This window comes from Mandrillus leucophaeus, unplaced genomic scaffold, assembly GCF_000951045.1.
Source record: "Mandrillus leucophaeus isolate KB7577 unplaced genomic scaffold, Mleu.le_1.0 Scaffold258, whole genome shotgun sequence".
Lineage (NCBI taxonomy): Eukaryota > Metazoa > Chordata > Mammalia > Primates > Cercopithecidae > Mandrillus > Mandrillus leucophaeus.
Window position 1 is genome coordinate 3,376,137 of NW_012102676.1, and position 27,698 is coordinate 3,403,834.

General features: G+C 35.3%; 1 protein-coding gene across 5 annotated transcripts in view; it reads left to right on the forward strand.

Moving 5' to 3' along the window:
* Positions 1-27,188, forward strand: part of ETV1 (ets variant 1) — a 122,379-nt gene extending 95,191 nt beyond the window's left edge. For 4 of the 5 annotated variants that reach the window (XM_011983956.1, XM_011983958.1, XM_011983960.1 and 1 more), the window contains 6 exons: positions 6,054-6,121; position 6,852; positions 7,652-7,720; positions 10,780-10,949; positions 16,549-16,650; positions 22,320-27,188. In XM_011983956.1, coding sequence (XP_011839346.1) covers positions 6,054-6,121; position 6,852; positions 7,652-7,720; positions 10,780-10,949; positions 16,549-16,650; positions 22,320-22,541 — 632 coding nt within the window. In that variant the 3' untranslated portion in view covers positions 22,542-27,188. The remainder of the gene's footprint in view (positions 1-6,053; positions 6,122-6,851; positions 6,853-7,651; positions 7,721-10,779; positions 10,950-16,548; positions 16,651-22,319) is intronic. The other variant, XM_011983957.1, reaches the window with a different exon arrangement.
* The last annotated feature ends 510 nt before the right edge of the window (positions 27,189-27,698 follow it).

The following is a 27,698-nucleotide window of genomic DNA, read 5'->3' on the forward strand; positions in this document are numbered from 1 at the left end:
ACATCGCACCATTACACTCCAGCCTGGGCAACAAGAGTGAAACTCTGTCTCAAAATAAATAAATAAATAAATAAATACTCAAAGTTACAATTGTGCCTATGTTTTCTATCCCTTCAACTTTATTTTAAAATTTCAGCTTAATAAGACTATCACAGGCTTGTAAAACTTGTAATAGTGTAAGCCTAGTAGATCATAAAATCTAATGTTGTTTGGATCTGGTCATTATTTGTGTGGGGTACTGTCCAAAAGAAAACCCTAGGTGCTTACAAGAGAAGATTTTAATTGTGTAGATAAAATTCTATACTGTTATTTTTTGCCATGTAGCCTTAAATTTTCAAAAGCACTTAAATTCAGATAACTGCGATAACTGCATTATTTACTTATTTTACTTTTACTTTTTCTTTATTTACTTTACTTTTACTTTTTTTTTTTTTTTGACAAGGTCTGGCTCTGTTGCCTAGGTTGGAGTGCAGTAGTATGATCTGGGCTCACTGCAACCTCTGCCTCCTATGCTCAAACCATCCTCCCATCTTAGCCTCCTGAGTAGCTGGGACTACAGGTGCGTGCCACCACACGCAGCTAACTTTTTAAATATTTTTGGTAGAGATAGGATTTCACCATATTGCCCAGGCTGGTCTTGAACTCCTGGGCTCAATCAGTGCTCCCACCTTGGCCTCCTAAAGTGCCAGGATTACGGGTGTGAGCTACTGTGCCCAGCCTACTCTTTTTTTGAGATAGAGTCTCACACTGTCACCCAGGCTAGAGTGCAGTGGTGTGATCTCGGCTCACTGAAACCTCCACCTCCTCGGTTCAAGCGATTCTCCTGCCTCAGCCTCCCGAATAGCTGGGATTACTGGCACGTGCCACCATGCCCGGCTAAATTTTGTATTTTTAGTAGAGACGGGGTTTCGCCATGTTGGCCATGCTGGTCTCCAACCCCTGACCTCAGGTGATCTGCCCACCTCGGCCTCCCAAAGTGCTAGGAATACAGACCTGAGCCACTGCATCCGGCCCCTACTTTTCTCTCTTTTTTTTAAGATTTTGCAAATGCTATTACAAGCGTATTAAAACCATAACATAGTTCTCCCCCTATACTCAGTCAATCAATAGCAGATTCAGTACATCTGATCTATGGTGAAGTAAATATCTCTGCAGATTTTACATTATTTATATTCACAGTTTACTTAAAACCCTAAAGAGAAAGATCCCATCTAAGTGTGAGTGAGGTAATACTAAATTCATCACTCTCTTGTCAGGATTTCTCCAGCTTTGCTGCCTTCTTCACATGAGGTTCAGTAACTAAGATGTTACATTCATGTGAAGTTGAGTAACTAAGATGTTATATTCACATCCAGTTCAGTAACTAAGATGTTGCATTCACATCAGGTTTAGTAACTAAGATGTTATGTTCACATTGAACTTCCCAATAAACAGCAACTAGGTCTCATAAAACGACTTTTTTGCTATCATTTCCACATGAATTCAGATATATATGTCCTTATTTTGGGAGATAATTACTTTTAGACTTGTTCTATAATATAGTGGTTATATGGTAAAAGTGGTATAAAAATGTATTTCCATTATCATTCATTCTAGGAAACTTTATGAAATAAGTTTTCTCAATTGACTACACTCAATTTGAGATGTGTCAATTGGAAAAACAGGCTAAAAGTATGGCATATATGTGATGCCTTTGCATTTAAACACATCTGCATAAAACTCAGGTTATTTATGCACTCTTGAAAACTTTTGGATTTTAAACATAAACTGTGAGCTTACCAGGAAATGAGAAGAAGTAAGCAAACAAAAGATCTAGTAAAGTACTAAGTTTAAAAGAGATAAAATATTGGCAAGATCTGTCACTATGCTCATCTTTCTTGAATGAGATTGGTGACATTAATTATTAATACAACTCAGTATTTTTTAGATAATAGACAAACGTTTTTGAAAAACTAGTTGAAACTCCTAGGTATGCATTGATACACACATTTTTTACTGAGTATATGATAATTTCAGATATGTGTTTACATATACATTTTGGCTCTGGAAATTTAATGTGCCAAGTTTTAGAAATCATCAATATACAATAGACAAGTTTATATGGACTTGATTTTGTCGTATCACCTCCACAAGGAGTTAGTCAAGTGTATAATCAATCCACCTTTGCACTGTTTACTTGTAGGAAAGCAAAACCACATTAAAATACAACATCAAATATATTTATATTTTACTGAGATTTCTCATTTACTCTAAGAGATTCGGATGCTTAATTAAGGTATACACTCCTTATTGCTAGAGGAATTTAACCAAAAGCATCAAATGAAAGAGACTTGTTTTTCTCCCTTACTTAGAGGTTATAATATGTTATAATTCCAGATTTACACACTATTTGATAACAGAGCAATTTCAGCCACTTCTGTACAGATATCTCAGACAATTGGGGCAAATCGTTTCTCTTTGCTCTGACCTGATGTAGCTCCTTGAAATTTTAAGCAAACTCTGCCCTAAAGGAGAACCTCCATTCTGCTCTAGAGGCAGTAAATATGCAAATCAGAGAGTGCCTAGCAATTTTAAATGTGCAAATTCAAAACTGCACTTTGTGGTCAAACCTTTGGTAAAGCTTCCCAAATCAATATTATGTTTCCCAGCATAGCCTGAAAATGCAAATCAAGAGACAGAGAAGAAGGTAACTTTTTTTTTTTTTTTTTTTAGTTTCTTGTCTGAGTATTTTAATTTGAAGAGAACTTTACTAGTGTTGCTAAACGTGAAGACTAATCAAATTAGATAGTTTGGAGTGTTAGTTTATTATTCTTCTTAACTTCTGCTACATTGATTAGTGCTTTAAAATGACAACAGCGCTTTGTTGCCTTGAATTTTTGCAGCATATTAGATCAGCTTTCATCACCATGAACTCATCTGTAACAAATTATAGGCAGTTTAATTTCTGTAAGCTGATTTGGCCAGTACTAATATGTCATAGAGCTCTTTGATCCACAAGTTTTGAAACAAATAAAATTCTTTGTCCTAAATTAAATTTACATAATTTAATTTTTAGATTTAATTTAAAACTTTTAAAGCCAGAGTGCTTTAGGAGCTAACATGAGGGGGTAATACTGTAAAAAAGAAGCTCAAAAGAGGTACCCCTGGCCAGGTGCAGTGGCTCACGCCTGTAATCCCAGCACTTTGGGAGGCCAAGGCGGGTGGATCACCTGAGGTCAGGAGTTCGAGACCAGTCTGGTCAACATGGTGAAACGCCGTCTGTACTAAAAATACAAAAATTAGCCGGGTATGGTGGCGGACGCCTGTAGTCCCAGCTACTCGGGAGGCTGGGGCAGGAGAATGACGTGAGCCAGGAGACAGAGCTTGCAGTGAGCCGAGATTGCACCACTGTATCTAGCCTGGGCGACAGAGCGAGACTCCGTCTCAAAAAACAAAAAAAAAGAGGTACCCCCAAACAGTTAAAGCATCTACTGGAGAGTCTAGCTTAAACCTTGTAAGTTTATAATGAATGTTATTGTATTTTAAATATCATAGATTAATAGATTTGTGAAAAATATCCAGAATAAGTACACTAATAATCGACAAAACACTCATCTCATATAATTTAAGAACAATAAAGTAAGATAACAAATGTAACTTATTTAGATATATAATTATTTCTAGTTTTAAGTACTGTGGTTAAAGTACTAAGTTTAAATACTTGTGAGGATCACTTAAAAATAGAGTCTGTACTAAGTTTAAATACTTGTGAGGATCACTTAAAAATAGAGTCTGTTATTAATAATAAGTCCCTTATGGTGAATTCTTACAGTGTGCAGATACTGTGCAAAATGTTGCACATAACTTACTCCATATGGTCCTCCCAACAACCCTTTTAAGGATGTCATTATTATTATTATTCTCATTTTACAGATGAGGAAGTTGGAAGTTAGAGATGTTAACAACAAAATGTCATACTCCCGTGCAATATCACAACTGAGATTCAAAATCAGTTCTATCAGATGACAAGGTGCATGTTTATAACCATTGTGCTGTACGTGTACTAATGATCCTTAAACTATAATCTGTGGATACATAATAGGAGAGTGTGAATATGCAGTCATCTTAATATTTTTCCATGGGTTAAACTGCAGCTTGTTACGGTTGTTGACCTTTGTACATTTTATTCGTGAAGAAACAGAAGTGAATGCGTATGAAATGCCTCCTTTCTCTGCCACAAAACATTTGCCTTTGAAGTCGCCGCTTAGTTAGTTTGGATCATAGTCAAGCATTTAACAAAAGTTAAAATGTAATGCCAAACTTCATTGGTTGGATTTTTTATTAGATAAGGTAGAAATGAAAGCAGCAGGCAATTTAATTAGCAGTAATTTTTCAGGGCGAGTCATTACTTTGATGAACTTCAGAGCAATGTTTATGGCTCCTAATTAACCATGTTAGTCATTTGATTGAATAATCACTTTGGAAATGTTTCTACAATTTGATTAGAGTCTGACCCACTCTGATAGTCATAAATTAACTGATATCACTTAAGGATAACATGACTTTACTTACTTTATGGGGATAATCTCTTCTTAGCCATATTTTTTCAGGCTTCTCTGGACTGTATAAAGGACACCAATTTTAAGTATAGACCAGATTTAAACAATGCTAGCCAAGCCTGTCCATTTTAAGAGGTAGATGTTAACTTTATTTACACTAGAGTATAAATAGTCATAGGAATTGGCAAAAACACAATCATATTCCATATATTTCCAAATTGCCATCCATTGCTTTTTTTGAGAATTTAGTTCACAAGTTGGGCCTTTGGAAGTGTAATGGAGATTCCGGCATTAACCTCATCATATAAGTTATTAATTTATTATGAATTATAAGTCAGTATATCTTAAATATCATCAATTTGAATTTATTGAGAATATTATGAAGTAAATATAGCAACAAACAAATCAGCCATTTGAATAAGGAAGGTATGAGTGAAATTATCCATCAGATCTCAAGTTTGATGTCAAATATCTAGTTTTCCAGCATTATGCTAATTTTGTAATATGTTAAAACACCTTTAAAAGGTGTTCTTTGACATTAAATAGTGAATTTCTCAGAAACGTTTGCATTTCCTTTCTCCTTTTCTCCCACTCTGGGAAGGAAAGACTGCATTTAGTCACACTTATATGTAATAGAGTTTAGCCTATCTGTTTTCCTCTAGCTGCCTCCAGAGTCAGCCAGCTGTTTTTATAGCCGCAATCCAGGTGTGCAGCAGTCAATAAAAGTATTTTGTGGCAGGGTGTCAGCATTAGTTCAACAAAATGCTTGCCTCAAAGCAGCTGCTGAGCTGATGGCAGAGTTATTAACACTGTCCCTTCCAGCCCCAGCTGCTTTAAGGGACCTTATGTCTGGGAATAAATCAAAATAGCATTAAAAATTAATTTGAAGTACCATTGGTTAAGAAGCTGGGCTAAAATGGATTGCTAACTATTTGGTAACCTGAAAGATTAACTATACTGCAACCCTATTATAAATGCAGATATCAGGAAACAGTGTTAACTCTGTTTTTTATATGGTCAAAATTATATGCATCATAATACTTCATATAAAGAAGGCATAGTATAATAGCATAATAAAACTTTTGATAATACATTTTACAGTATTTTCAACTTGCAAGCTTCTAAATATTTCAAATGTTGCTATATTCATAGAATGCTACGGGATTATGCAAATTTATTTGCTAAATGTCCTGGGGCATATTTAAAACTTGTGACCCTGTTTCAAGGACACCATCACATTCATGTGGGTTGCTGTTTGAGCTGGTCTTTAGCAAGGTTTATTTGGGTAAAACTTTGAATTCACCTTCCTGTTCAAGAGAATCAGCATTCACCAAGATATATACTCTTCATTCTTTCATGTGTGGGCCCTGCGTGAAATGTTGATTATATGTTGACATGTTCGCCACATGGGAACCTGTGTCCGTTTCTGTAACTTTTCTGTCTGCACCCTGTCCATTGATAACCACAGCGTTTCAGCTCCAGACTCTTTTTGACCAATGTTGTTTCCTCTTTCAGAAGTGCCTAGCTGCCACTCCATTTATATGAGGCAAGAAGGCTTCCTGGCTCATCCCAGCAGAACAGAAGTTAAGTTATCCACCATTGAAATCCCGTGTAAATACCATTCAGAATAATCAGACATCCCAAATATGACGTCATTTAATTAATCATTATATTACTTGGGAAAAATCATTTACGTTCCCTAAGCAATTGTTTTAAGACTATTTCCAAAGTAAAAAGAAGATGTTTCAAGTAGTGCTATCTTGTATTGGGTTGTTAACATGAGTCATATGCATAGAAACAACTGAAAAGTGGATTTCTGTGTTCTTTTTTGCCAATAATCACATCCTTTTAAAATAGAACATATGCTTTATAGATTAGCCCCCTTTACTACTACTGAAATGTATCTTAGAGGAATATTTGGTTTTGCTTTTACAGACCTAGTCATAGTTTGGGAGTAAAATACCTTCAATTTAAAGGTTTTCACCTTTAAATGTTCTGGATTTTATATTTTTGGACAAATAATTTATATGAATGAGATTTCAGATAGGAGGTCTAGGGAAGGAGTTTTCTCATAGACAGGCTTGTGATAACCGTGGTAGGAAAACTTTGCCTCTAAAGGACTTTGATACTTAAAAAGTAATGGTAAAAATGATTTCGTGTGGATATAATCCTCAGTAAAGGATTTCTGAAATATGTGCATGGTTCCTAACCTAAACACTCTACGTCTTTTTAGTAGGATTGACTTGGATGCATCCTTTTAGGCTAGGTCTAATATTGGTTATTTGTATAAATGATATTAGTCGAATTTTAAAGGGTAGTATGAGATGGTAAATGTAAAATATCTGAAATTAAAAGTTTTGCACAAATGCAATGTAATTATCGTTGCTTCTGTTTGTTAGTATTATATACCCACCATAAAGACCAATAAGTTTGAGAAATAAAAGTAAACTCTATGAAATTTATTCCTGGTAATTACAGAGAGCAACAACGAAAGTTCACAGTGAAGGATATTTGAGAGAGGAAATTATTATGAAAAGCTGTTTGTTTATTTTGCATTTTTTTCTGTGGACTTATGTTACGGAAAAAAGAAAGGAACCTTTCTTTCCTCTTATCTTGCTAATTGAGTACAGGAAGGTTAACCCACCTAAATATTTTACAAGAGAGTAAGGGGATAAAATAAATCTGTCTCAGAGCATCAGACTAATAATATAATGTGAATACCAGTAATTCACCTTGCTTTTCACTTTTTCATTGAACAATAAAATTTAGATGAATCTGAAAAAGGAGACAATGCATGATAAATCCTTGCCAATGTTTAGGTGAGCTCTGGCTTGAGTTAGCAATATAAATAACTAACTTTTATATTTCACTGTGTACTAGGCATCACTCTAAACTACAGCAGCCCTATAACATGGTAGGCGGTGTTACTGTCATCCCATTTAGTAGAAGACAAAACTGAGGCACAGAGGTTAAAATGTGTGTCCAGAGTCAAGGAACTGAAAGGTGGTGGCAGAGTCATTTTCTATCACAATTTTTATTTTAAATGGTTATATTTTAAGTGTTTGTGGGCTTCATTTCTGTCATGAATAAATGTATCCCTTTTTCATCCACAGGCTGTATGTTCGAAAAGGGTCCCAGGCAGTTTTATGATGACACCTGCGTTGTCCCAGAAAAATTCGATGGTAGGTTTTACACTTTGCTTCAAGTTTTGATTTTTTTAAAGATGGAGTGATTACCTTCACTTCTTCTGAAAACAGTGGACATCCCTACTTAAAGATTTCTATGCACATAATTCATCATGCACTTAATTTTAGCTAAAGTTGACCTATTACAATTTATCTCTTTCCTTGCCCCAGTAAGAAGCCGTTTCTTTTGTATTACGGGAGAGTTCCCTTTTGGAGAAATAACCAAAGAGCATCATTCTTGCTGAGCTTTGTGTAGAGTAAGAGGGGGCTTTCCATTGCCCTGCTGAGCACATGCAGCTTGTTATTCGAGATTTATTGAAAGCTGATCCTGTAATTAGCAAAGCAGAGCAGAAAACGTGCTACTGTGGATGTACTGATGACTAATGCAACCTCTCTTCTTTTATTGTTCATGAAAAGATGCATTATGGAACACAGGAACAACATAACTGCCCATTTAGTTAGTGATTGTTAGTCCTTCTTTTTTTTTTTTCCTGGGGAATATGTATGTTACTAATGTAGCATGACTTTGTAATTGCTTAGAAGGGAGTTAGGAAAGCATTACCTTTTTAATATCACTTGCTATTGAAATGCAAAGGTCTCAGATGTTAGAAAAGGGTGTCAAACTAAATTGATTTTTTTTTTTTTTGACAAAGGTGACAAAAGTTGGCATCTTGAGGAAGCTTGGGTTAAAAGTAAACAGTTAATTGGTTTAGTGGATCTTCAGAGTGGTCTTCATATTTCCTGCTTTGATTGTTTGACAGGAAATAAGCAGGGGCCCTCTGATTAGCTGATTGCACAAACTTTGGGGATCTTGGCTCTAACGACTTGGGCGCTCTCTGAAGTTTTAAACTGTCATTATTTAAACAGCAAAGTACATGGTCAGATTGCTTTTCAATTTCTAATTAGTTGCTGGAAGACTACCCTATGTTCCCAAGCTTTCTGCTGCCCTTACCCTTCTCAGAAGGGCTGGTAAGTCTAGGAAAGATCTGCTTCTTTATCCACGCTTTAAGTTTCTAAATGCATTCAAGGAAAAAAAAAAAAAAAAAAAAAAAAAAAAAAACCTATAGGAATCACATTTTTGGTTTTATTCTACAATAGATGTTAACTTTTAAGCTTTGTGTTTCAGAGGGGTGAACTGTACTATTCAGCAACATTAGCAGACCATCAGAATTCTTAAAATACAGCTTTTTCTCTTGAGACAAAGTATAAAGCCTCTTATTCTTGGAATGACCTTCGTTAGTTTCTTTCGTGTTTGGTGAGCTTCATGTTTTCAGAGATCTTGAAAATTAGTAAGGGCATATAAGGAAGAAAAATATCTCAAAATTATGGATAGAATTACAATATAATCTGACAGGCCAAAGTCACACTAATATTTAGGGAACTAGCTGCCTTGATTTTTTATTCACTTCGACTTTTAAATACTCTTAAATTTTATACTAATAAAACATTTTTTGGAAGATAGTATTTGTCTTGTATTTTATAAGTGATGTAGAACAAGAAGAAAGAAAAATGAGGGGGTTATTTTTTCACTGTGCATGGTCAGTGTGATCAGTCACATTTATAGGCAGAAGCAATATAGAGACTATAAAATTTAACAGTGTTTCACTCTATCTGCATAATTGCTTAGTTACTCCCCCATAAAACAAAAATTGTAAATCTCAGAAGGAAAAACTGAGATAAATAAAACTGTCATTGAAATCAATGTGAAGATACACTTCTATATTTTCATGTTAAGAACAAAACAACATAATGATTTTAGCAGCTATTGACTCACACATTTTATATTTTGGTTTAGGTTTTTCAAATGTTGCCCTTTCTATAATTATTTTAAGAGGTATATGTCTCTCTATTGACCATAGGTAAGTTTTAGAAAGTGTGCAATTTGGTGTATTTTATAATTCACACTTAGTATGACTACATAGGCTTAGATATATTTTGTCTGAATTGTTTCTCAGTGGAGAAGATTAATTTATGCATTAACAGTGATACACTTGCAGGGCCCTAGACACTCAATCCCCAATGTGAGCAGTTCCACATATTTTTGAGACATGTGGCTGCAGATAGAAGTAAATAATCAGAAATCATAAAACTTTGTATTTTTTTTTGTAAAATTAATATAACTGACCAGATTTATACCAGAAGCATTGCAACACGAACACCTTTATTGCTGTGCTCTATTTAACAGATTTTTACACTAGATATGAATATCAAATAAATGTAACACAAACTTTTTGTGCTTAAAAATACATACTTACAGAAATCTCTCATGCATGCATTTTTAAATTGGACTTTTAGAAAAAAAAATAGCAAGTTAAATTCAAGTGAGTGAAGAACAAACAAGAGATAAAGAAAAATGAGAGAGAATTTCTGTTACCAGTTGAAAAAGTAGTAGCTTTAATAGGAAGGTATATGATGCGGTGAAGGAAGGGTAGTAATAGTAATATGATAATGCAGTACGCCCTGAATTACCCATAAGATTTTCCTTATTTGTGTAAAGTGAAGATTACTTAACTCAGTTTAGGATACTATTAAATTTGCTTTGAAATATTTGCATTAAAATTTTCAATAGTTTGTCATGAGCCGGTCAATAAGTTATTTATAAATTATAGTTTGCAGAATTTAATTTGTATGAATAAAATGTCCAGAGCTTAAGATTGATTATTCTCTCTTCAGTGTTGCTTAGAGCAGTGGATAATAGCATTAACAATAAAAGCAAAGAAGTCTGATTAGATACGATGGTTTTTAAAGAGATCAATTTTAAAAAAAGATAGTTCCACAATATGTTTGTAAGTAAATGATGTGTGTCATTCATATTGACACAGGATTTATTCTGCACCTGTGTTATATATAGTTATCTGTAAGTTTGTACAGCTTGCTCGTTTATATTCAACCATTTAACCATTTTAAATTCCTTTTCAATGGTAACAATATATTTCATGAAAACCTATAAAGTGGTTGATTGTGGTTTAACCATATTAGTGATTGATTTAAGGTGAATTTTATGTAAAATAGCGTAATATTGCTAATAACAGAAACTTAAAAATGTTTTAATTTAGGAGACATCAAACAAGAGCCAGGAATGTATCGGGAAGGACCCACATACCAACGGCGAGGATCACTTCAGCTCTGGCAGTTTTTGGTAGCTCTTCTGGATGACCCTTCAAATTCTCATTTTATTGCCTGGACTGGTCGAGGCATGGAATTTAAACTGATTGAGCCTGAAGAGGTTAGTTTAATAGATTTTAATTAGGGCACTCAGGCATGTTATAACATAAAGAAACTGACATATTTGATTAATATACCAAAAATGTATTCTTAATCATTTTAAGACTTTAGGGAAACTTTCTGAATTAAAAAGCATGCAAAGATAGAACATGTCTTTTAAAATCACCAATGTATTGCATGTTCCTTCCAGTTGAATACAATCCTACAAAACTGATGTTGGAGAAAATTAACCAGAGCATCCTTTGCACCTTTATTTAAGAATGTCTGGCTTCAGGGTTTCTCAAAGAGCATCTGAATTAGAGAAAAGAGGCAGGAGGTTTTATGGTCCTTAGGGGAGAGAAACGATGTCTGCAAAAGTCAGCTGGTTGGGGGATGGGCAAATGATTCTTTCAAATTAGCAATCATTATTTGGACAACCTGGATTTTGTCATGAGGGTTGGAGAGGAGCATTTAGAGGCCAAAGTTATGTTCAAAAGAAGATGAAGGAAAAACAGCTGTGACGGATAAAGGGATGCAAGGGCAACAGTGGAAAATTCTCAGCCCTTAAGTGTCTCTTACAAGACACAGGCTTGGTAGAAACATTTTCCTTTGTTAGTGACACTTGTTCCAAGTCAGCTGGACTGGCATACTCCTTTGGAAGAGTGGAATGAAGTTTAAAATGTTGCCATAGCACATGGGAAATTACTAAAATAAGAAGAGCCTGGACAAAGATAATACTGTACGGACAAATGGAGGACACCTTCAACTAACTTCAATTGTCCCCTCCTTTCCACTCCCCATGTACAAATGTAGTATTTCCATGAAGAATTTCTCAGTTCAGTTTTTACTCTTCCTAGAACTAGCTTTAGGCTTAAGGCTGCTATTGTTCCTGTAGCATAATTCATCAATAGCATTTTGGACTTCTGATGGAAAGGTAAAGTTAATATCAAGTTGTTGTGTCTTCATTACTAAAGATACTTTCTCTGCTACTATTATAATTAACTTTAGTTTATATCAGCCAAAAAAGCAATGGAAAATTTTAGCTAGCATACCCCTGACTGATTATATTAGGTATTGAATCTAAACACCTCAGTAATATTGAAAAATTCAGTTAGTTTAAAAAAATGTTTGAACCCAAAGTGATTTTCATATACAGTGAACATCCACACCCTTGACTACTGGGTCCATCCATCTTGAATTTTCTGCCTTTATTAAACCATGTATTCAGTTATAATCAGATAATATGCCCTAATTTGATGTCCAGAAGATAAAGTTACATAACGTATTAAAATTTAAGAGATTATCTGACTCAAGAATGTACTGAAAGTATGAAATAAAAGGCACTGGTTAGAACAGTTAAGTCTCCTTCAGTTAAATCTCCTATCAATACTTGAGTAACACTTGAGGGTTAGTTTTGCGGTATCTCCCTTGCCCCACATCAAGCACGCACACACAGAAGACTCCATGTCAGTATTTGAAAATTCTCATTATCTAGGATGATGTTTGGGTGTTTGAATGCTGTAGTGTGTTTAAAATTAACTTAGCTGTCAAAGATTAGTTTTTCATAGATATACTTAAATGATGTAAGTGAAAGAACCACAAAAATGTTAAGCACTAACAAATTGAGACTAGAAGCATTTAACAAAGTAATTTGAAAATCCTTGCTCATGATGGGAGTGTGTGCTCTTCACTTCGTGGAAGATGTTAATAATCACTGCAAGAGTTGGTTCATGCTGGAACTGAGCACATTCAACAGGGATTTGTATCAGTTAAACAGTTATTTCCCTCCACCTGTGATTAAAATAAACTGAGCAGAGGTTTTTGTTGTTGTTGTTGTTCTTGCCATATATTTGTTAAGATAGGGAACATTACTGAATTATGCCAGTATTTCTTGATCCACTCAGAAGAAGAAAAATTATTTTGCAAATGATTAAGCTTTTTATGTAGCAACTGTTGACTTTTATGATGTTCAGATTTGAATAAGTAGGAGATTTGACCAGATGACCATTAAGTTTCATCAAATTCTGAGTTATTGTGATTTTTAAATGGAGGGAAGAAGTAGAATTACATCTGTTCCATACAACAGACTGACATTTAGACAACTTTTCTGTAGCAGCCTTATAAAGTTAAAAAGAGGCTGGATAATTCAGAGTCAGTAGAGCATTTCCAAATAATAACTAACTCAATGGGAATTGTGCAATAAGCACTGAATGTCTCCTAAGGCTTTTGTTCAAAATGAAACATCCCGTATCTGATTGCTGCATTGCTTACTGTTGCTATTACTTCCATCAGGCAATGACTGTAGGGTCTTGTTTAAATTTCTTCTTTGGAAAGGGTTTGTGAAATTTCTTGTCTGTGTGACCTGTGGTCACCCTGTTCCCTCTACTGCCTAGCAGCTCATTGGGTGCCTGTGTCAGCACAATCCGTGAAAGATGTCTCTGAAGCCATCTTATTGGAATTACTGATGGGTTCCATTTCTTTATATTTCAACTTGCAGTTTAAAATGATATTGAGTGAGACTCCAGACCTGCACAGATTATCTGCTCAATGTGTTTAGGGTAACTTTAGAAAACACATGATCTTTAAAGTCTCTTTTTCTGAGATATTTGAGAGAATAAAATGTTATTTTTGGATTAGTCATGACTCCTAGGGAATTGTTCCAGGAAACAATTTTTTTTTTTTTTTTTTTTTTTTTTAGATGGAATCTCACTCTGTCACCCAGGTTGGAGTGCAGTGGTGTGATCTTGGCTCACTGCAAACTCTGCCTCCTGGGTTCAAGTGACTCTCCTGCATCAGCCTCCCCAGTAGCTGGGACTTCAGGTGCACACCACCACACCCAGCTAATTTTTGTAGTTTTAGTAGGGACAGGGTTTCACTATATTGGCCAGGGTGGTCTTGAACTCCTGACCTCAGGTGATCTGCCCACCTCAGCCACCCAGAGTGCTAGGATTACAGGTGTGAGCCACACTGCCTGGCCAGGAAACAATTATTAACATAGTAAGTCATCTATAAGACTCAGTATGAAAGTCTGTTGATGAAATTGAAGCTTGTTGAGCTGGAAGAGTTACCAGGAAGTCTGATAGCCAGGCCCTGATTGTTGTTTTCAGGTTCAATGTTACATATTCGACCATGATATTTTAAAATAAGTTGAATAATGCTTGAACTACTACATTGTCTTATGTAATTTATTTGACAATAAGAGTGAATGCCATTAGTGCTATCATCTTTTTACTCTCTTCGCTAACAACCTAAGTTTTCATTTGAAGGTGTATTATAAGGAAGTCACAGGAAGTTTTCCCACCATTTTTCCCACTCCATGTTGGAAATTATGCCTTGACTTTGAGTGGTATTGAATATGGTGGCGATTGGTGGGTCCTATGTGAAGGCTGAATGAACTTTCTCAGTTGGTGGTTGGTCTACCTGGTCTGGAATTATTTATGCTGTTAATTTAAAACTTGTGTCTTGTCTGCATCTCTTAAGCATATTGCTCTCTCCCATTTACCTGAACTTTACTAGGAATATCACACGAAAACAACTCTAAGAATACATTTTATTGTTTTTAAATGTCCATTAATACCCGTGATGCTGAGAGTGAACCGGCATGATAAGCATCAAACTCTGTGGTATTTTTGAAAATCATATTTCTCTCCCTAGAGACCTCCACAACATTGTCTTAAAGTTGTGGCGAGTATTTTATTGTCTAGGTGCATCCTGGTGAGTTTCTAGAAAATAATCATTTATGAATGAATAAGGATTCAAAAATTATTGTTTAAGGAGATACAAATACTTTATTTTCACATCCCCTCCAGGTTTGCATGTTGTTCGGCTGCTATGCCTATTAAAAGTTCACTGATGTCCATAGTTAGGTTTTTGAATGAAATATTCTTTAGAAAATGCTTTCATTTCTTACTGCCTCCCCCTCCAGGCCCCCCAACCCCTTTTCAATTCACTACTGCTCAGAAGATTTACATTAAAATGAGGTTTATCTTTGGAAAATTAAGATATACCTGCCACTGTGATTATCTGCTGGGATATATGATATTGTCCCTGTTATATCACATCTCTCTACTCTTAAAAAAGCATACTGATGCATGTCATTAAAGTACTTTATGTCTTCACTCAGAATAAAAATTACTGAGAGAGAAAATAGCTAGGATCGGTATTTCTAAAAGAAAAAAAAAAAAACAGCCCTGGAGAAAGGTTATTACTAATAAAGCGAAGAGAGACAGAATGATCTCTTTGAAAAGCATTCTATTTTAGTATATGTGACATAGCAACAACTTGGAATTTTATGGAAATGAAGGCACTCCCTGGCCCTATTAGATAATGTCCTCTTGCGGTTGCCTAGGTTTGCATGGCAGCTGCAGTTTCTGCTCAGACTAATAAAAAGTGGAAATTAATGAGAGAGTGACTTTAGCTGGGGTAGCAAAAGCAAGCTACACTATTCTGTATACTGCTTTGGCTAGCCTGGGGTGGTGATGAGGTAGGGATATACATACATTGAGGAGAGAGGATTTTTTAAAAACTCTATTGAAGAACTCTTAGATACATTGCTCCTCCAAAGCCACATAATAAAAAGCTCTGAGATTTTTTACTAAACAACAGAGTAGACATTCTGCTTTAGAGATTTTTGTTTGCGGACTCATATACATGGTGACCTTTTCCACTTCCTTCTTATTTTTAGCATCCAATTACTGTTCTCTAAATGAATGCTTAATTCATCAGTTTAGTATTGCCCACAGTTTTATTCTGCTGCTGCTTTAGGCAATAAAAAGTATTTGCAGTCGGTTTATTAATTTGTATACTGTTTCCTCTGCTACACACATTGTCACTTGTTCACTCTTTCACATAGTATTGAGCAGGGTATCTTTTTTCCTTTGGCTTATCATAACCTCAGTAAAACACCTTTACAAGGAGATCACTAAGCTGCTCTTTATCCATAGTTTTTGTCTGAAAAATCAAGAAGGATAAAACAGACAGTATATCTCAGAATGAAAAACATGCCTTATTTTGGTGAACTGTAACTTGTTCATTCCTGTTGTGAAAACATTTCCTTATTTCCATTTAATTTTGTATCCAAAACAATAGTGACAAATAATTCCATTGTGGTGCTTCAGTAGGATCACTGCACGCGTGGTTTAAAATGCAAACCAGGCGAGGCGCAGTGGCCCACGCCTGTATTGGGAGCCAAGGTGGGTGGATCACCTGAGGTCAGGAGTTCGAGACCAGCCTGGCCAACATGGTGAAACCCCATCTCTACTAAAATTATAAAAATTAGCCGGGCGTGGTGGGGCCCACCTGTAATCTCAGCTGCTCAGAAGGCTGAGGTAGGAGAATTGCTTGAACCCAGGAGGCGGAGGTTGCAGTAAGCCAAGATCGCACCACTGCACTCCCAGTCTGGGTGACAGAGCAAGACTCCATCTCAAAAAAAAACCAAAAAAAACAAAAACAAAAGCAAACCAGGACATGGGAAATCCAGATTACGATAGCTTTTTCTACTTTGCTTATATCCTTGACTTGGACATTTTTGTGGGTTTGGAAGTAATTAGTTAATTAATTTTTATGAAATATGCTGATAAGTTAATACTCAACACTACAATGTAATTCTGTTTTGGCTGCAGGTGGCCCGACGTTGGGGCATTCAGAAAAACAGGCCAGCTATGAACTATGATAAACTTAGCCGTTCACTCCGCTATTACTATGAGAAAGGAATTATGCAAAAGGTGAGCAGCTAATACAGCATTAAAATTCATTGAAATGTTGCACATTAATCTGCACTTCATACTTTAAACGCCACATATCATTGCATTGCTGAAGCAAGGTTTTCACTCATTTTAACAAATGCTTAGCTCCTGGTTTTGGTATTACAAGCCTTTCTATGTATAAATGCATAGACATTGTAGACAAATGTGTAGCGATGTTATATACAAAATAATAGGCTTTCTGGAAGGTCCTACTTTGCTGCACATGGTTAAAAAAGGTTGTTTTAGTATTAATATCACATCTATCTTCAGAAGTTTTTATTGTGCGTTGTCCACAATTATATAATTTTGAAATGCTTTTGTTTGTAGCAATAAAGAGTCTTAGAATAAATTTGTACTTTTTTCTTGTTTTGATTCTTAAAACAGACATTTCTTTTTCTCATTTGTAAAAACATTTTTTTCCTTGCCTCAAATCTTGCTTAGTTTTATCATCTGATAGTTTGACATCCTAAACCATTCATTAAAAAGTGAATATTTGATCTTATTTGGTTGGTGGAGGTTCAATATATTTTATTTCAAATGAGCTTCCCACAATATTTGAAAGTAGTTTTTTGTTTGTTTGTTTGTTTGTTTTGAGACAGATTCTAGCTCTGTTGTCTAGGTTGGAGTGCAGTGGCGTAATCTTGGTTCACTGCAACCTCTGTCTCCCAGGTTCAAGCAATTCTCCTGCCTCAGCCTCCTGAGTTGCTGGGACTACAGACGCGCACCACCATGCCCAGCTCATTTTTTTCTTTTTAGTAGAGATGGCGTTTTGCCATATTGGCCAGGCTGGTCTTGAACTCCTGACCTCAGGTGATCTGCCTGCCTTGGCCTCCAAGGGGCTAGGATTACAAGCATGAGCCAATGCACGCGGCCAAAAGTAACTTTTTAAAAAAGAGTAGAGATAAAACAAGTGAATTACACTCAAAATATAAAATTTTTGAAGAAAGAAATAAATAAATGAATGAAGATAAAACATGGATATTTGTTTTTATTACACCCTTTAGCTTTGCATGTATACAGAAATCTAAATGCTTTGACTATGAACCAAGTTTATGATTTACCTATTGTGAATGTTATAGTTTTATTTTGTATTGTTTGTTTATTTTAGGGTTTGTAAACATAGTTACATGTTATAGATTGTGGCATATTTTTATGTCACCATAGTTATACTGAGAAAAACTAGACCAGTTGCTACATGAAGCTTATTAGAGCAGCGAAAAATGGCACTGTTGACTTTCCTCGAACATTGTCTATTAACAAGAGGCTTATTACCTTAATGCTGTAGAATTTGCTGGCTCAGATGTTAGAACTTCCATGATCCTTAAAAGAAAAGGCTGACTTCCAGTTTTAGTTGCTTCCTGTTTTCTGAATCCTGCCTTCAAAATGTGTAACTGTTCACTACCTGCTCCTCCTGTCTTTCTCATCGCAACCTTGGGGTCATTTCTAATTCCTCCCTTTCTCTTAACTACTTTTTTGTAGTCAGATCCTTCAAATACTTTCCATTCCTTTTTTTTCACCACCATCCTCCTAATGCAGGGGCACATCACCTGGGCTGTCACAGATGGTGCTCAGCAGTGTCCCTGGGCAGTATTGCACAGTAGTAACAGATAAGGCCGTCAGGAATTAGGTTTGAATGCTAGCCTCTCACCAGATTACATTCTTGAACAGATTATTTTCCTAGTAAATGGTGATATTCTTACCTCATTAAAGTTGCTGTGATTACTAAATGAAATAATGTACTTGAGATACTTTACATTGTAACTGGCACAGTAAGAGTCTCCAATAAAGGGTAGCTTCAGTGCATCTCATCTCCTGAAGTCAGTGTAAGCCAAGGCATATTTGGTGTATCTCTCTTGACCATCAAGTCTCTTATTAAAGGGAGCATTTGCAGAGAACTAAAAATTATTATGAGACCCCTAATTACACTTCAGCTTTTACATACAGTGGTAGACAGGGTATGTCTAGGCTGTCATGCCTGGTCTTAAATATTCTCAAATGTGTTCAGACTTGTTACTAGTATCACCACTTCCATATTCCTCTTTATTCATCCTTGTACCCCATATCACATTTATGTGTGTTTTCTTTTAATAAATTAATAAAGCAAAATGCTATCAAATAATGGTGGCATAGATACTGAATGATGGAATAAAGTGTTGTTGCTCCTCACGTTTTTCCCTATTAGGCTGTAACTGTCAGAGGAAACTATTTACAACTCATTAATCAGCAAATATAGGAAAGTGCAATGTGATAGACCTTTTGGGGTGTCACTGTATAATGTAAGAAAGGGCAAGCTGTTGGCCGGGCACGGTGGCTCACGCCTGTAATCCCAGCACTCTGAGAGGCTGAGGTAGGCAGATCACAAGGTCAAGAGATCGAGACCATCCTGGCTAACACGGTGAAACCCCGTCTCTACCAAAAAATACAAAAAATTAGCCGGGCGTGGTGGCGGGTGCCTGTAGTCCCATACTTGGGAGGCTGAGGCAGGAGAATGGCATGAATCTGGGAGGCGGAGCTTGCAGTGAGCCAATATCATGCCACTGCACTCCAGCGTGGACAACAGAGCGAAGACTTTGTTTCAAAAAAAAGAAAAAGGAAGGAAGGAAGGAGGGAGGGAGGGAGGAAGGGAGGGAGGGAAGGAAGGAAGGAAGGAAGGAAGGAAGGAAGGAAAGGGCAAGCTGTTTAATGGACATGCAATAGTTCAAGTCTACGGAACTTGTAACTAGCATAACAATCAAGGCCCCTTACAATTTTTATGACTATATTTACCCTTCTCATTCGCATTCTTCTTACTGTTTCTTGCCACACACCGACTCCCCCAATGTATCACTCACGTTCTTTATTTTTAAAATTACATTTATTTACTTATTTAGAGAAGGAATCTCGCTATGTTGCCCAGGCTGGCCCTGAACTCGTGGGCTCCAGCAATCCTCTTGCCTCAGCCTCCTGAGTAGCTGGAACTACAGGTTTTCTTCACTGCACCCAGCTAATCACATTCTCACATGTGTACCATTCTGATGTTCAAGTAAATTCTAGTAGAGTCATTCAGAGGAAAACTATGCTGTTCTTTTTTAAATAGCAAAAACTATGATGTTGAATTATGTATTTTAACAAGTAGGAGAAAATATTTATATGGCCATATTTGTTCATTAACTTAAAACTATGTGGGCATATGTGGTGTATGTGACATAAAAAATTAGAAGATTAGAGAAAAAAATAACTTACATCTGAACATGTTAAAAAAAATTGACAACTGGTAATTAATTTTAGTAATTACGGAAGAAGTAAGAAACAATGGAATAGTGTATATTTACCTTACAGACAATGCCTATGTGTACTTCTATTTCAAAATTTGGAAATGCCTAGAACAATATATACCAATATGTTAATGGTGATTATATTCTGGATGATATAATTATAGACCCTTTGTTTTAACTTAATTGTTAATTTCTAATTTATCCTTCAGTATCCGCATATTACTTCTGAAATTTTATGAGATAAAACATAATTTAAATATCCAGCCATTGAAAGCACAGCTCTAAAGCTATCTCCTTGTTTACTTTTGATTCATCTCCCTGGAAAAATTTCTGTTTTTTCTGTCTGTCTCAGTGTTGCAGTTTGGCTATACTTAATGTACAGCATTTTCCATGTTAGTATAGTATTACTAATAATGGAAGACATCATTTCCCTTGGTTGGTTATCATCCCTTGTTCTAGACTCAGTAGCATTTAACATAGTCCAGCAAATGAAGTAGTAGCCCTAAAAATGTTTATTCAAAAGGAATACAGAAGGAAGCAGTGAGGAAAGGCAGAGTCTTTAAGAGATTGTATAAGCTTGATTGCATGTTACACATTTTAATTCATTTATTACATAATTTCTAAGTATAGCCAATAGCAACCCATCAAAGGAAGTCCAGTACTTAGAGCAAATGTCTCTTCCTCCACAGCCCCAAACAAAACAAAGCATGTTATAAAACACTCAGAGGTATGCAGGCCATTTATTTTATTTTATTTTTTCTCCATATACTTTGAACAAATAAAAAATAAAGGAAAACTAGGATTTATTATCTCAGCTTTGTTCCTGATAGTGCCTATTTTTATGTTTATGGTCATTTCATCACTTCACCTTTAAGATCTTAATTTTCTTTGTATGAAGGACTAAAGTAAATAAATGTATGCCAGACTCCTCTGTTTATGCCACAGTGCTCTGTGCTGCAGACTTCCATCCCAACCTCGCAACGGGCTTTCTAAGGCGCCATTCCTGTCTCCATTTCACGGAAAAAGCCCCTGAGAGGTAGTCTAAGAAACAGGTCCAAATTCATAAAAACTACTAACTGTTCTTTCTTTCAAACCTAGGAACATTCAGATTGTTTGAATTCTCTAAAGTGGTTCCTCTTACTTAAATTTAGGGCAAAAGAAAAAAAAAAGTTCTACATTTGAATTCAGAGCAGCAGTGTTCATTGGCAACTATTCCTTTTCCCCCAAAGATACAGCGATACTTTATAACCCAGGAACACACTGTTGCCCCACATCAAAAATCAACTAGCAAATGCCTTTGTTGATGTACAGGGACATGGAGGTATCGTGTCACCTTCAGCTTTCTAAAATGTCATACTTCTACACACCCATACAAAGTGACTATCAAAGTTAATACAAAGAACTGTATTCATCCACCCACCCGCCCTGGGTTTTGAGAGCATCTCAGCATTGTCTATTAACAAGAGGCGTATTCATCTCACTCAGTTGTTTATAATTTTCTAGGAAAGCATTACTCTTCAGAATTTAAGTTTGGGGTATGTCATACCCTATAAATTATGCTACTTCTTTATTCCAGGCAGTTGTCACATTTCTTTTTCTCATTTCCTCCCTAGGCATTGTGTATTTTAAATTCCTTTCACTTTTTTACACCTCTTACTTCAATTTGACACTTTACACACATCCTTAACTCTGTCTAATGCATCTTGCCTTCATTTTTAAAAGTGATGTACCCAGGATACTGTCCTTTTGATCCATCTTTCATTTAAATGGGGCTATGTATCCTTCCTTCCTTTTCTTTCTTTTTCTTTTCTTTTTTTTTCCTTTGTGAAAACACATAGTGCCCAAAAGAAAAAAAGTAAAGAATCAGTTTACTCTGTGAATCAGTGAATTACTACTCTAGTCTTACTGGGAATAAAGCACACTTTTCTTTTAAATTTTGAATCTAGTTTCTATACCATTTCAGATATGTAATATTAAAAGGGAGATTATACCTTGAAAGTACAGATTTGTAGATACTCTCTTTCAAAATGCAGAAAAAAACTTTCAATATGAAATGCCTGCATAAAATAATAACTTTTTTCAAAACAACAATGTAAGTTTACCTCTGTATTAAAACAAGCAAATTCCTGTGCTTCCTAGCTATATCTGGAATTAACTATTATGATTCAAGGTCAACATTTTGCATTTCCCTTGACTGAACTGTAATTTATTCCACAAAGTAGAGACTTATTTTTTTCTTTTGTATGTGTATTTGCTATTAGTTGTTTGCTTTTTGGGGCCAGAGTTACCCATCCTTTTCTGGTATATTAAACCACGTTTTTGTTTTTTTCCTTCCCTGTCCTTCCCCATCTGGCGATGGTGAGGATGGGTTTTTCTCTTCCATGTTATCATCAGGTGGCTGGAGAGAGATATGTCTACAAATTTGTGTGTGACCCAGAAGCCCTTTTCTCCATGGCCTTTCCAGATAACCAGCGCCCACTGCTGAAGACAGACATGGAACGTCACATCAACGAGGAGGACACAGTGCCTCTCTCTCACTTTGATGAGAGCATGGCCTACATGCCGGAAGGGGGCTGCTGCAACCCCCATCCCTACAACGAAGGCTACGTGTATTAACACAAGTGACAGTCAAGCAGGGCGTTTTTGCGCTTTTCCTTTTTTCTGCAAGATACAGAGAATCGCGGAATCTTTGTTTTATTTCTGTTGTTTGTATTTTATTTTTTAATAATAATACACAAAAAGGGGCTTTTCCTGTTGCATTATTCTATGGTCTGCCATGGACTGTGCACTTTATTTGAGGGTGGGTGGGAGTAATCTAAACATTTATTCTGTGTAACAGGAAGCTAATGGGTGAATGGGCAGAGGGATTTGGGGATTACTTTTTACTTAGGCTTGGGATGGGGTCCTACAAGTTTTGAGTATGATGAAACTATATCATGTCTATTTGATTTCATAACAACATAAGATAATGTTTATTTTCTCTGGGTGTCTATGATACAGTTAATTTCATGTTGTGTAAATATCCACTTGGAGACTATTTGCCTTGGGCATTTTCCCCTATCATTTATGAGTCTCTGCAGGTGTACAAAAAAACCCCAATCTACTGTAAATGGCAGTTTAATTGTTAGAAATGACTGTTTTTTGCACCTCTTGTAAAAAGGTATTTAGCGATCGCATTTGCTGTTTGTTGTTTTGTTTTGCTTTATATATGACTTGCAGAGGATAACCATAAAATGGGTAATTCTCTCTGAAGTTGAATAATCACCATGACTGTAAATGAGGGGCACAATTTTGGACTCTGGCTCCAAACTGAGTCATAGGCCAGTAGCATTATGTGTATCTGGTGCCACCTTGCTGTTTAGATACAAATCATACTGTCTTTTAAATATTTTGAAGCCCATTTCAGTTAAATAATGACATGTCATGGTCCTTTGGAACCTTCATTTAAATGTTAAATCTGGAATCAAAATGAAGCAAAAAATATCTGTCTCCTTTTCACTTTCTTCAGTACATAAATACATTATTTAATCGATAAGAATTAACTGTACTAAATCACATATTATGCTGTTCTAGTTACAGCAAGCACTCTTTAAGAAAAATATCCAATACACTAAATAGGTACTATAGTAATTTTTAGACATGGTACCCATTGATATGCATTTAAACCTTTTACTGCTGTGTTATGTTGATAACATATATAAATATTAGATAATGCTAATGCTTCTGCTGCTGTCTTTTCTGTAATATTCTCTTTCATGCTGAATTTACTATGACCATTTATAAGCAGTGCAGTTAACTACAGATAGCATTTCAGGACAAAATAGATGACTCAAACCATTTATTGCTTAAAAAATAGCTTACGCCATGCTATGCTATAAGCAGCTTTTATGCACATTGACAAATGAAGAGTAAGCTTCAGCTTGCTAAGGGAAACTGTGGAACCTTTTGTAACTTTTGGTGATATGGAAAATTATTTACAAACTGTCAAAGAATATGAGGAAGTTGCTGTATGACATAGTGCTGGCACTGATAGTATCCATCATCTCTTTTTGGACACTTCTGTAAATGTGATTGGATTGTTTGAAAGAAGATTTAAAGATTTAAAGTTTCAAAGTTTTTTGTTTTGTTTTTGTTTTGCATTTGGAGAAAATATTGAAAGCAGGGTATGTTGTTTCATTCACCTTGAAAGAAACATGAGTCAATGGGGATATAGGATCTCTGAAGAGCTTTCTAAAATATTCAAGCAAGGGACATGAATTTTGTTCCGTCTATCAATAATATCCCAGAAGAACAACTTTTTAAAAGAGTCTATAGCAAAATGCAAAAAAAAAAAAAAAAAGTTCTAAACACAAAGTCAAAATAAACCTATTATAAAAGCATTTCATGATGAGCATGGAAAAGATTGTTTAAAGATGATCCCCCCAGCTCTCCATTTTCCAAAACTACACAGATCACAGCTCATTTCTCTAAATGGAGCAGTTATCGAGAAACCCAAACACCAAAATTGCTACTCTTCACATTTAATCCTACAAAAAAATACTCCAATTTCAAAATACGTATGTAACCTGCGATTTCAGTGATTGTTGTTCATATACATCATGTATTATTTTGGCCCATTATGGGCCTAAAAAAGAAAACTATGCCTTAAAAATCAGAACCTTTTCCCCCCACTATGCTTATGTGGCCATCTACAGCACTTAGAGTAAAAACAGATGTTAAAATATTCAGTGAAAGTTTTATTGGAAAGAGAATTGAGATATATAATTGAGATTTGGTGAAATTGAAGGAGAAAATGTAAGTGAGTCTTTAAAATATATTCTGAATGAAAACTGTATTGAGGATTCATTTTTGTTCTTTTGGTTTTTTCCTTTTCCCTTTTCTCCTTTTTCTTCTTTTTAATAGTCTAGTTTTAGTCAGTCAGTGAGGAAGAATTGGGCCATGCGTTATCACAAGAGATTAATGGCAGAAATGGTATTAATTATATAATATTTAAGGACAAACTATATGTTTTGCTATTTAAGGTAGTGACTCACTGAACTAAATACATAATTGACCAACATTAAGTGTATTTCCAATACAGAAGGGTTGAAAATATTACATTATAAACTCTTTTGGAAAATGTATCTAAAATTTTTTAAGTTCTGTTTTTATTCCACTTTTTGGTTGTGTTTTTATGTTTTTATTTTCGGGTAGATTAATAAATCTGGCAGCTGATTTCTGCAAGATTCTTGTGTTTTGAATTTCTCTTTGAATTGGCTACTCAAACATAGAAATCATTCATTAATGATGTAATGTCTTCTCTCAGCTTTTATCTTCACTGCTGTTTGCTGTCTCTTGATGATGACCTGCTAATACCCAATAGATTAATTGCAATGAACACTTTTATATCTCAAATAACTAAGGAAAAATAATTTTTCTTAAGTCCATGAAAAGTGTTTCAAAATAAAAATCCACAAGGCTGACAGTGCAGAACATTTTTCTCAAATCACAGAAGGATCTTGGAGGTATAGTTTCCTGTAGATGCTGTAACCAATCACCAAAACTTCAGTAATTTACACAAATTTATCTTATAGTTCTGGAGGCAGAAGTTCAAAAGAAGACTTAAGAGACTAAAACCAAGATGTCCTTGGGTCTGGTTCCTTCCGGAGGCTCCAGGGGAGATTCTTCCAGCTTTCACTTCTAAAGTCTGCTGGCATTCCTTGGCTCCTGGCTACATCACTTCAATCTCTGCTCCCATGGTCACATACTCTTCTGCTACACTCAAATTTCCTTCCTGCCTCTTATAAGGACGCTTGTAATTACATTTAGGGGATGCTCAGATAACCCAGGGCAATCTCCCCATTTCAAGATCCTTAACTTAATGATGTGTGCCAAGTCTCTTTGGCTAGATAATTATTCACAGGTCCCAGGGATTAGGACACGGATATAAGGGGTGGGGGCAGGGCTGTTATTCAGAACACCACAAGGAGGAAGACTGTGTAGCAAAGATTCTAACTGATTTACTCAGGAACAATAGAGTTCTGCTGAGGCAGCTAGGATTTGAAACTACTACAGTTCGTTTTTATTTACCACTGGGATATTTTCCCCTTATTCTGCATAAATAATTTTGAAAGATTGCTATATTAAAGTTCATCTATTCCACTAAAATGTCTGGTAATCACATCAAGCCTTTAGATTATTCAAATCCTTCCCCAGCCCCCGGGAAAATACTATGTCATGAGAGAGAAAAACAGAAGGTATGATAATAACAGTAATAACAGTTTTTATTTTTCTAATCCAGATTTTATTTTTTAATACATTTCTTTTGGTGGTGTTAATATGAGTTACTATGTGATCTTATCATTTGCTAGTTGATTATTACTTATTAGGTAAGAACAATGTGTAAAATATGTCCATTACTCAAAAGAACAATTGTAAAAATGAGTCAACTTGTCTTTATATAACCAGGAAAGAAATATATTGCCAGAAGTTACAGAATTTTGCCAGATCATAGGGATTTCTAAAATGAGCCACTTTGTCTATCATGCAACCTTTTCAGAGCTTATAATGAGAAAACATTACAGAGGAGAAGGTCATTTGGATGTTTATTACTTGGAATCTTAGAAAACAAAAATTAAAATTTAAAAATAAGTGAGTAAGCTGTTTTCCAGTTGCTTTTTGGTATGGAGAAGAGAGGAAATAGAGTTACAAGAAAAATACAAATTGGGTAAAAGTGATGGTGGAAAAAATATAAAGAAGGCAAATGTACGTATTAAGCAATTCTACTAAGAATTGCAAAAACCAACTTTCAAAAAGATGGTAATAGTTGGACATGATAGTAGAAAATTTCACTCAGTTTATTCAGAGCTCAACTAGTACTTTTAGGACTTCTTTTTTTAATACATGAGACTCACTTTGACATACTTAAAAAAATAAACAGTTTGTGGAAAGTATAGTTTAAGACGAGAATTTGATTAGACTAGTGGATATCTTTACAGAAATATTAATGATTTTAGAATTTTCAATTAAAAGTGTATATACCGTAGCTATTGTTTATGGATTCATATGTAAGGTAGGGCCTTTTTTGCATATAGACTCCAATATTCTTATTTACTTTCATTCTAAAATTATATTTATGCTTCTATGGGGACGAACATTTTTAATTCATTTGGTTGTATTAAAATTATACTTATGGTTTGAGAAAACATGCTATGAAAATCGTGATTATAGCAAATTAAATATGCTCAAAATTTAAATCTAAAATAAAAGCCCAGAAACTGAAAATATTGGACTGTCGTGATCACTCTGAAAGGTAGCACATCTAAAACTGATAAATGTCATCTAAATTTTTGACTGCCTCCTAATCATCTTGTCATTTTTAATAGTTTATGACCACAGCACTCAAGTAATGTCTTTGTACTACTTTTCCATATATTATTCTCTTTTTAGATAATTTAGGTACCAGGACACCTGATAAATCCTTTTTCAGTTCTATGTTCTAATATCTTTAAATACCTTGTTTCACATAAATTCTTCAATAAATATATCATGGAGAAATTTGGGGAAGGGAACTAACTAAATTATTTCAGTGACTCCCACATGCCAGGCAGCACAGATATGTGACTTATGTTACTGCCTCCAAATTGCTTGGTTTTGTCTGATGAGAAACTGAAGCCAATGGCAAAACCAGATTGTCTTTGTGTCAAGATGTCGTGGTCACAGGCAAATCATGAACTCTACCTTTTTTGTGGAACTTGGACCTAGCTGCTTTTCTGATTTAATTTCTAATGACAA